Here is a 12,177-nt window from a genome sequence, read left to right on the forward strand (position 1 = left end):
GCTGCCAAACTAGTATTTATTCTGCCTTTGATAGTTTTGTTGTGATTTTTCAGAAAAGAAAAAAAAAGATACTTGACAACAAGTTTGAAACAAGGATGTTCCTTTTTTTATTGTAAACTAAGGCCAGGATTGTGTACAGCAGAAAGTGTGTGTCATGCACAGAGGTCAGAAGTCCGGGCAGGAAGCGCTTGAGGACTCGGTTTCCCATGATGCATTGCAACCTGACCTGAGAATGGTGTGTAAAAGGTGTCTTCTCCTTCGTGGTGTGTGTGTGTGTGTGTGTGTGTGGGGGGGGGGGGGGGGGAGTGAAGACGGAGGGACGTGGAAATAAAACGAAAGAAAGGGAAACTGAGCTCCGCCCACAGGGGAGAAAGAGAAAGAATGGAGGTGAGGTGAGGGGGTGTGGCTTAATGAGATGAGGAGATGCTCTCATTTCCCTGCTGGGATGAAGGCCTCAGACATCTTTGCCCCTTGCCCTCTTCTTGCCGCCCTCTCCCTCACTCCCGCCCTTCCTCTTCCTCTCCCTCCCCGAGCCTCACTTGCTGGACGTGGTGTAGCATCCCTGTTGGTGCCACTGCATGTCGCGGATGCGCCTCACCGACTGCAGCTGCGGGGTGCGGGCGCCGTACTCGTTGAAGTGCCTGAAGTCGCCCTTCTCCAGCAGGTACTGGCTGCCGCGGTAACCCGGGAACTGGTAGCCCACGAAGCTGGAGGAGGACAAACCTTGAGAAGATTCCTCCATGACCTTCATCACTTCTCTAACTTCTTCAATCACTTTTTAATAAAATAGCAATGCTTCAAGGAGGTATATAGAAGAAAAAAAAGATGTTTTGGATATTACAGAGACACTGATTATAGTGTGAAATGTCTTCTAAACGTATATATCACCCATGCTAAATATTATAACATCCATGTTGAATAAAAGAATACATTTTTCAAATTGACAGACATTTTCATTTGCTCAGCATATTGAAAAGTTTTTATTTTTGTCTTTCATAAAACACGTGAGGTATATATTCTACCCCTCTTTACACTATATTTTCTTTATTCCACCTGTTTTTGTATATTTATTTGGGTTAGCAATAGTACTTGTTTCAAATTGTTATGTTATTATGTGCACTAAATAAAAATAAAAAAGAAGAAGACGAGTGATGTCAGTCTGCATTTTGATTATGGCTGCCTGTTTATACTCAGCATTACGGTAAAAACTACTCATAGTTAAGCTTGATAGTCATTTGTCTGACTTAGTAGTGGCCCTTTAACCTCATCATGTACACTCATTTCAGTATTTCTACATTGTAGTTATATGCAAACAAACAGGCATTTTAATTGTTTTTCCAAAAAGAAATGTTACAATGCCAAATACTTACATTTACTGAATTTCAGAAATAATAAAGTTTGTAATGGTTCTCTTTCAAATGACATAGGAGTTACATATTGTAACCCCTTTTATGTTTTTGTATTTTGGCACAATATGTTTACATGTGACATTTAATGTACATTAAAAAAAAAGATATATTCATACAAAATGAATACAAATTAAAAGAAAAAGAGTGATGTCAGTCTGCATTTTGATTTGGGCTGTCTGTTTATACTCAGCGTTACGGTAAAACTACTCATAGTTAAGCATAATAGTCATTTGTCTGACTTAGTAAATAAATAAATAATAAATGGGTTGTTCTTGTATAGCGCTTTTCTACCTTCAAGGTACTCAAAGCGCTTTGACACTACTTCCACATTCACACACACATTCACACACTGATGGAGGGAGCTGCCATCTAAGACGCCAACCGCTTTGAGTCACTAGAGAAAAGCGCTATATAAATATAATTCACTTCACTTCACCCTTTAACCTCATCATGTACACTCATTTCACTATTTTTACATTGTAGTTATATGCAAACAGGCTTTTTTAAAATTATTTTTCCAATAAAATAATTTTACAATGCCAAATCCTTAAATTTCCTGAATTTCGGAAATAATAAAGTTTTAAATGTTTTTCTTTCAAATGACATATGAGTTACATACTGTAACCCCTTTTATTGTTGTTGGTATTTTGGCACAATATGTTTACATGTGACGCTTAATGTACATGTACAAAAAACTAGATATATACATAGAAAATGACTAAAAATGAAAAGAAGACGAGTGATGTCAGTCTGCATTTTGATTTGGGCTGCCTGTTTATACTCAGCATTACGGTAAAACTACTCTGGACTAATAGTCATTTGTTTGACTTAGTAGTTGTCCTTTAACCTCATCATGTACACAACGTGTACACTCAGTATTTGTACATTACAGTTACAGGCAAACAGACATAGGCTTTTTAGTTGTTATTTTTCTGTTACTAGAATGTTACAATGACAAATATTTAAATAAAGTTTGACATTTTTCTCTTTCAAATGACATGAGTTACACACTGTAACCCCTTTTATTTATTTTTGTATTTTTGCAAGATATGTTCACATTTCTTTCTGTATGCAGCTCTTTTTCCAATACTATTAGTTTCAAGTTGTACATTATGTACATGAAAAATATATATTTATAAGAAGAGTGATTTGTGCCTCTGTGTACACTCAGCTTGATGGTAAAACGACTCATAGTTGAGCTTCTCTAGAACAAAAATCATTTTCAAGTTTAAAAGCACTATTTGGACTCTAAACATGACCTGAAATATTTATAGTTTACATTTAGTGAACTAAAAGTGAGTCAGAATAGACTCCAAACACAGCACCCTATACTAATAAGTCATAACAATAAAGGATTTGACTATATAGGAATTCAATATAATGGAAAAACATAATTTATTAATAAAACAAAACTAACTGCAAATATATATATATTTTTAAATTAAAGTTCAGATTTTAAAATATATTTTGTAGAAAAAATGAGAACAATCCTATGTTCTTGATTTGTTAATGGTTGGCCATGGATGCCATGAGGCTAAAACTCACGTTCCGCAGCTGACGACGATGCTGCCCACCCGGTCGGTGAAGCCGTAGGAGAAGAGGCTGGGAACGTCGTCATCCATGATCTCCATCTTGCGACCCTTGAACTCTCCCACCTCGTGCAGGCAGATCTTGTGCTTCTCAGGGTCCTGTGTGGACAAACGTGGAAGGCAGGCAAACATTTAGCACCTGTGCTAACGTGAGCGAGAAAAGAGTTAGCGTGTTTCAAATACCAGGTTACAAACATTTAGCACCTGTGCTAACGTGAGCGAGAGAAGAGTTAGCGTGTTTCAAATACCAGGTTACAAACATTTAGCACCTGTGCAAACGTGAGCGAGAGAAGAGTTAGCGTGTTTCAAATACCAGGTTACAAACATTTAGCACCTCTGCTAACGTGAGCGAGAGAAGAGTTAGCGTGTTTCAAATACCAGGTTACAAACATTTAGCACCTGCGCTAACGTGAGCGAGAGAAGAGTTAGCGTGTTTCAAATACCAGGTTACAAACATTTAGCACCTGCGCTAACGTGAGCGAGAGAAGAGTTAGCGTGTTTCAAATACCAGGTTACAAACATTTAGCACCTGTGCTAACGTGAGCGAGAGAAGAGTTAGCGTGTTTCAAATACCAGGTTACAAACATTTAGCACCTGTGCTAACATGAGCGAGAGAAGAGTTAGCGTGTTTCAAATACCAGGTTACAAACATTTAGCACCTGTGCTAACGTGAGCGAGAGAAGAGTTAGCGTGTTTCAAATACCAGGTTACAAACATTTAGCACCTGTGCTAACGTGAGCGAGAGAAGAGTTAGCGTGTTTCAAATATCAGGTTACAAACATTTAGCCCCTGTGCTAACGTGAGCGAGAGAAGAGTTAGCGTGTTTCAAATACCAGGTTACAAACATTTAGCACCTGTGCTAACGTGAGCGAGAGAAGAGTTAGCGTGTTTCAAATACCAGGTTACAAACATTTAGCACCTGTGCTAACGTGAGCGAGAGAAGAGTTAGCGTGTTTCAAATACCAGGTTACAAACATTTAGCACCTGTGCTAACGTGAGCGAGAGAAGAGTTAGCGTGTTTCAAATACCAGGTTACAAACATTTAGCACCTGTGCTAACGTGAGCGAGAGAAGAGTTAGCGTGTTTCAAATATCAGGTTACAAACATTTAGCCCCTGTGCTAACGTGAGCGAGAGAAGAGTTAGCGTGTTTCAAATACCAGGTTACAAACATTTAGCACCTGTGCTAACGTGAGCGAGAGAAGAGTTAGCGTGTTTCAAATACCAGGTTACAAACATTTAGCACCTGTGCTAACGTGAGCGAGAGAAGAGTTAGCGTGTTTCAAATACCAGGTTACAAACATTTAGCACCTGTGCTAACGTGAGCGAGAGAAGAGTTAGCGTGTTTCAAATACCAGGTTACAAACATTTAGCACCTGCGCTAACGTGAGCGAGAGAAGAGTTAGCGTGTTTCAAATACCAGGTTACAAACATTTAGCACCTGTGCTAACGTGAGCGAGAGAAGAGTTAGCGTGTTTCAAATACCAGGTTACAAACATTTAGCACCTGTGCTAACATGAGCGAGAGAAGAGTTAGCGTGTTTCAAATACCAGGTTACAAACATTTAGCACCTGTGCTAACGTGAGCGAGAGAAGAGTTAGCGTGTTTCAAATACCAGGTTACAAACATTTAGCACCTGTGCTAACGTGAGCGAGAGAAGAGTTAGCGTGTTTCAAATATCAGGTTACAAACATTTAGCCCCTGTGCTAACGTGAGCGAGAGAAGAGTTAGCGTGTTTCAAATACCAGGTTACAAACATTTAGCACCTGTGCTAACGTGAGCGAGAGAAGAGTTAGCGTGTTTCAAATACCAGGTTACAAACATTTAGCACCTGTGCTAACGTGAGCGAGAGAAGAGTTAGCGTGTTTCAAATACCAGGTTACAAACATTTAGCACCTGTGCTAACGTGAGCGAGAGAAGAGTTAGCGTGTTTCAAATACCAGGTTACAAACATTTAGCACCTGTGCTAACGTGAGCGAGAGAAGAGTTAGCGTGTTTCAAATATCAGGTTACAAACATTTAGCCCCTGTGCTAACGTGAGCGAGAGAAGAGTTAGCGTGTTTCAAATACCAGGTTACAAACATTTAGCACCTGTGCTAACGTGAGCGAGAGAAGAGTTAGCGTGTTTCAAATACCAGGTTACAAACATTTAGCACCTGTGCTAACGTGAGCGAGAGAAGAGTTAGCGTGTTTCAAATACCAGGTTACAAACATTTAGCACCTGTGCTAACGTGAGCGAGAGAAGAGTTAGCGTGTTTCAAATACCAGGTTACAAACATTTAGCACCTGTGCTAACGTGAGCGAGAGAAGAGTTAGCGTGTTTCAAATATCAGGTTACAAACATTTAGCCCCTGTGCTAACGTGAGCGAGAGAAGAGTTAGCGTGTTTCAAATACCAGGTTACAAACATTTAGCACCTGTGCTAACGTGAGCGAGAGAAGAGTTAGCGTGTTTCAAATACCAGGTTACAAACATTTAGCACCTGTGCTAACGTGAGCGAGAGAAGAGTTAGCGTGTTTCAAATACCAGGTTACAAACATTTAGCACCTGTGCTAACGTGAGCGAGAGAAGAGTTAGGGTTAGGGTTTCAGCTCGCCCTGCAAGAAGACAAAAGCTGTCTTTCATCTTGTCAAGCAAAAGGCTTATAAAACTCCACTGCGTGCGATGGGATGCAACATTTAAATAAATAAATAAATAAATGGGTTGTACTTGTATAGCGCTTTTCTACCTTTAGGTGTCGGTTTCTTTGATCTATTGACAGCCACAGCAAGACCTTGTCCTGACCTGAGATCTACAAAGCAGAGAGGAAGCAGAACCTGACACCGCTCCAGGCACCTTTTCTTTGAACTGTTTATGACCCACCTCCCCTGAGGAGCAGGTGCATCATGTAAAGTCATGTCATCAGGAAATACCAAATAAAGGAGGAGCACGTTGGGACTGCCTTCAGTTGCAGCCCAGATGTTTCTCCTCATGAGACAAATTGAATCCTGTCTCTGTTTGATTTCTTTGCTTCTTGTCTGGTCTAATAGATGTCATCGCATTGCTTCCGTCCTCTCCAAGGTTCTCATAGTCATCATTGTCACCGACGTCCCACTGGGTGTGAGTTTTTCCTTGCTCTTATGTGGGCCTACCGAGGATGTCGTACTGGTTTGTGTAGTGGTTTGTGCAGCCCTTTGAGACATTAGTGATTTAGGGCTATATAAGTAAACATTGATTGATCGCTGTTTGAACCTGAAAGGAACGCTCCCCACCCACACTGCTTGGTGCCTCGTCTGAGCTGATGTGACCCACATTACCGGTTTAGCTCGGTTGGTAGAGTGGCCGTGCCAGCAACTTGAGGGTTGCAGGTTCGATTCCCGCTTCTGCCAACCTAGTCACTGCCGCTATGTCCTTGGGCAAGACACTTTACCCACCTGCTCCCAGTGCCACCCACACTGGGTTGAATGTACTTAGATATTGGGTGTCACAATGTAAAGCGCTTTGAGTCACTAGAGAAAAAAGCGCTATATAAATATAATTCACTTCACCATAGTAACTAATTAGATGACCTTAGTAACTAATTAAATGACCGTAGTTACTAATTAGATGACCATAGTAACTAATTAAATGACCATGATAACTCATTAGATGACCATAGTAACTAATTAGATGAGCATAGTATCTAATTAGATGACCATAGTAACTAATTAGATGACCATAGTAACTAATTAGATTACCATAGTAACTCATTAGATGACCATAGTAACTAATTAGATGACCATAGTAAGTAATTAAATGACCAAAGTAACTCATTAGATGACCATAATAACTAATTAGATGACCTTAGTAACTAATTAAATGACCATAGTTACTAATTAAATGACCATAGTAACTAATTAGATGACCATAGTAACTAATTAGATGACCGTAGTTACTAATTAGATGACCATAGTATCTAATTAAATGACCATAATAACTCATTAGATGACCATAGTAACTAATCAGATGAGCATAGTATCTAATTAAATGACCATAATAACTCATTAGATCACCATAGTAACTAATTAGATGACCATAGTAACTAATTAGATGACCATAGTAACTAATTAAATGACCATAGTAACTAATTAGATGACCATAAGTAATTAATTAGATGACCATAGTAACTAATTAAATGACCATAGTAACTAATTAGATGACCATAGTAACTAATTAGATGACCATAGTAACTAATTAAATGACCATAGTAACTAATTAGATGACCATAGTAACTAGTATATCATGCAAAAGCACAGATTCCAAGCATTGAAATACTTTGCATAGCTAATTAGAAAAGATGAGTGCACATCATAATGACAGCAACACTTTTCATTTTAAAAAATCTAAAAAAAAAAATGATTTGGGAATGTCCGGCAGGCCAGATTGAAAAGCTCAACCCGAACGCCTCCCTAGGGAGGTGTTTAGGGCACGTCCGACCAGTAGGAGGCCACGGGGAAGACCCAAGACACGTTGGGAAGACTATGTCTCCTGGCTGGCCTGGGAACGCCTCGGGATCCCCCGGGAAGAGCTGGACGAAGTCGCTGGGGAGGGGGAAGTCTGGGCTTCCCTGCTTAGGCTGCTGCCCCCGCGACCCAACCTCAGATAAGCGGAAGAAGATGGATGGATGGATGGATGGTAAAGTTATTACTGTAAAACGGACAGTCTACTTAAAACAGGGGTGTCAAACTCATTTTAGATCGGGGGCCACATGGAGAAAAATCTACTCCCAAGTGGACCGGACTGGTAAAATCACGGCATGATAACTTAAAAATAAACACAACTTTGGATTGTTTTCTTTGTTTGAAAATGGAATTAGCACATTCTGAAAAAATATATATTTTTTTCTTACATTTATATGTTGCGGTTGATGGTATTCTATCTTTATTTGTTGTTATCTATACTTTCTGAAAAAAATGATGTGATAATGTTCATCAGTCAACTCGATGGTGTCAATGTCCCATCCATCAAGATAATGATATTAAAATCAAATTGCAGGATGTTATTTATTTAGTTTGCTCTTTTTTGTCGACCGGTGCACTAACATCATGTGTGTTTTTTTGTTGTTTTTACATACGTAGCATAATCTACAAAGATACACAGAGTAGCTATTGCGACATCTAGTGGACACATTTAGAACAGCAGTTTCTTTCAGTCAAATATTTTGGCTCATTTTCATACTTAGCCAACGCATCCCGGGCAAATTGATCCATTATTCACTGTTATAAGCGGCCCTCTGATGGCAGCCATAACTCCCATGTGGCCCTCAATGAAAACATCCCGGCTCTGAGGTGTACGGCGGCGGAAGTCGAGAAAAAAAGCGTAAAAAAACAGCAAAAAAAACCCGTTAGCATACTAATATTAGAATGCTAACGTTTGTATGCTAAGAGTCCTCTACCAAGTTAGACGACTCTGGCAAAATTACCTCAAAAGGTTTTCATGGTAATGTTTGTATGCTAAGACTAACAAGTGTCACCTAACAAGTTTTACGACTCTGGCAAATTTACTTCGAAAGGTTTTCATGGTAATGTCTGCTCATGGTAATGTTTTCATGGTAATGTCTGCATGTGAGCGTTAGGTTTTTGTTGGCGTTACCATTCGGACGGGCCTGAAGGAGAGCAGGTAGTCGTTCTTCTGGCAGTTGCTCCAGGAGTCCCAGCGGGGGTACTCTCCCTTCTCCAGGATGTACATCTCACCGCACAGGTTGATCTGCTCGAAGCCCACGAAGCTGCCGAGGAAACAGCCATGATGTAACCAGGAGGCCACAAAGTGAGGGATGTTGCTACAAAGTGAGGGATATATGTTCCCCCAAGACTTGGACATATGTTCCCCCAAGACTTGGATATATGTTCCCCCAAGACTTGGATATATGTTCCCCCAAGACTTGTATATATGTTCCACCAAGACTTGTATATATGTTCCCCCAAGACTTGGATATATGTTCCCCCAAGACTTGGATATATGTTCCACCAAGACTTGGATATATGTTCCCCCAAGACTTGGATATATGTTCCACCAAGACTTGGATATATGTTCCCCCAAGACTTGTATATATGTTCCACCAAGACTTGGATATATGTTCCCCCAAGACTTGGATATATGTTCCCCCAAGACTTGTATATATGTTCCACCAAGACTTGGATATATGTTCCCCCAAGACTTGGATATATGTTCCCCCAAGACTTGGATTTATGTTCCCCCAAGACTTGGATATATGTTCCCCCAAGACTTGGATATATGTTCCCCCAAGACTTACGGGCCGCACTCCACGCGCAGGGAGCGCACGCGGTCCATGCCCAGCTCGCAGATGTTCATCACCTCACTGCTGATCTCGATCATGCGGCCCTGGAAGTTCTCTTGGTCGAACACCAGCATCTGCAGGGGGGGGGGGGGGGCAGAAAAGGCAGACATGAGACATGTTTAATCCTGAGGGTCCGTGCGAGACACGCCGCACACCTTGTAGGAAGTCAGACCGATCTCCGACTTCTTGCTCTGTGCGGCCTTCCCGTCGGTCTGGGAAGAGGACTTGGACTTGTCTCCACTGGACATGATTGCTGCATGGCGGGAAGAAGGGGACAGATGTTGCATGAACAAAACAATCCCAAAGTCAAATGTGTGTGTGCGGACCTTACCTGCCTAATTGTGCAAAGTGTACGCCGAGCCTCACTAAAGAGTGTGTGTGGCCCGGCTGCTCCCCTCCTTTTTTATACGCTGGCGTCCACAGGAGAGGGATTACAGCCACACAAAGCAACCTGCTGAGGTCAGAGGTGTGACACAAAAGAAAAGGCTGCATCATCACAGGGGGACCGACAGAGGGGACGGACAGAGGGGACGGAGTAGGCGGGAGCTCAGGCACCACCCACTGTCCTATAGGACCAATATGCTCCACATTTGTACTGTACATAGTGCCTCTGAAACCTCATCATGTACACTACATGCACCACCCATCTACACTACATGCACCACCCATCTGCACTACACACACCACCCATGTACACTACATGCACCACCCATGTACACTACATGCACCACCCATCTACACTACATGCACCACCCATCTGCACTACATGCACCACCCATGTACACTACATGCACCACCCATCTGCACTACACACACCACCCATGTACACTACATGCACCACCCATGTACACTACATGCACCACCCATCTACACTACATGCACCACCCATCTACACTACATGCACCACCCATGTACACTACATGCACCACCCATGTACACTACATGCACCACCCATCTACACTACATGCACCACCCATCTGCACTACATGCACCACCCATGTACACTACATGCACCACCCATCTGCACTACACACACCACCCATGTACACTACATGCACCACCCATCTACACTACATGCACCACCCATCTACACTACATGCACCACCCATGTACACTACATGCACCACCCATGTACACTACATGCACCACCCATCTGCACTACACACACCACCCATGTACACTACATGCACCACCCATGTACATTACATGCACCACCCATGTACACTACATGCACCACCCATCTACACTACATGCACCACCCATCTACACTACATGCACCACCCATGTACACTACATGCACCACCCATCTACACTACATGCAGTTTTACATGTATATATTATGTGTGCTTTGACTAAAAAAGCCTGAACTTTCCAAAAGAAAAGCATTTTCCAAAATAAAAGATATTTGATCAATCTATGTTTTTGCACAATATCATAAATAAACAAGTGGATACAGTATGTGACATGCACAAGGCAAAAAAAAAAGTCAAGCAAAATGATACATATCAATTGTAAAATATAGAGGGGGGGGGGGTTGCCCACATCTGAGGTCCTCTCCAAGGTTTCTCATAGTCAGCATTGTCACTGGCGTCCCACTGGATGTGAATTCTCCCTGCCCACTGGGTGTGAGTTTTCCTTGCCCTTTTGTGGGTTCTTCCGAGGATGTTGTAGTTGTAAAGATTTGTGCAGTTCTTTGAGACATTTGTGATTTGGGGCTATATAAATAAACATTCATTGATTGATTGATAAATAAATAATAAATGGGTTGTACTTGTATAGCACTTTTCTACCTTCAAGGTACTCAAAGCGCTTTGACACTACTTCCACATTCACACACACATTCACACACTGATGGTGGGAGCTGCCATGCAAGGCGCCAACCAGCACCCATCAGGAGCAAGGGTGAAGTGTCTTGCTCAGGACACAACGGACGTGACGAGGTTGGTAGTAGGTGGGATTTGAACCAGTGACCCTCGGGTTGCGCACAGCCACTCTCCCACTGCGCCACGCCGTCCCTAATATGATGGTATGAAGTATTTATATCATCACATTAGGATTTACATACATATATACACAAATGTATATCCATATACTGTATATATAGTACAGACACTCACACATATATACAAACACACATGTACTGTATATACACGCCCACATATATACTCAAACACGGCACCCACACGCACAAACACACTATACATATATATTTACACACATATATACATATATACTGTATATACATACATATATACACACATACATACATATATATACATACATACATATGTATATATATATATGTATATATACATATATGCACACATACACATGTATATATATACATATACAAAAATGTTATACATATATGCATATTGTATATACACATGTGTATATATATACATACATATATATACACTTACATACATACATAGTACATACATACACACACACGCACATATATATATATATACACACAAATATATGTGTATATGTACATATATATATATACATACACACACATATATATATATATACATATATATATATACATATACACATATATATATACATATACACATGTGTAATTAATAACTGTGATCATTGCAAACAGGTGTGAGGGCTGAGGACAGGGGCGTGACTTGAGGGCAAGGTGAAAATCAATGAGTTGGCATGAAGACGAAAACAAAGCAGGAAGTGCAAAACAGAACTGAGTGTCCAAAAAACAAAACATAACATGACCAAAACAAAACATGATCCAAAGGAGTGACACATACATAAATACATATAAATATATATATACATACATATACATATATATATATATATACATACATATATATATATATATATATATATATATATA

The 12,177-nt window shown here is 40.7% G+C and overlaps 1 protein-coding gene across 1 annotated transcript; it reads right to left on the bottom strand.

The window, feature by feature from the left end:
* Nucleotides 1–96: 96 nt before the first annotated feature.
* Nucleotides 97–9,701, bottom strand: crybb1l1 (crystallin, beta B1, like 1). Its single transcript, XM_061899734.1, has 6 exons — nt 9,643–9,701; nt 9,467–9,564; nt 9,267–9,385; nt 8,606–8,738; nt 2,955–3,097; nt 97–707 (listed from the first exon to the last, which is right to left on the bottom strand). Exons 2-6 carry the CDS (start codon nt 9,557–9,559, stop codon nt 536–538), a joined length of 660 nt encoding a protein of 219 aa, XP_061755718.1. The 5' UTR covers nt 9,560–9,564; nt 9,643–9,701; the 3' UTR covers nt 97–535.
* Nucleotides 9,702–12,177: the final 2,476 nt, after the last annotated feature.

This window comes from Nerophis ophidion, linkage group LG05 (genome assembly GCF_033978795.1).
Source record: "Nerophis ophidion isolate RoL-2023_Sa linkage group LG05, RoL_Noph_v1.0, whole genome shotgun sequence".
Lineage (NCBI taxonomy): Eukaryota > Metazoa > Chordata > Actinopteri > Syngnathiformes > Syngnathidae > Nerophis > Nerophis ophidion.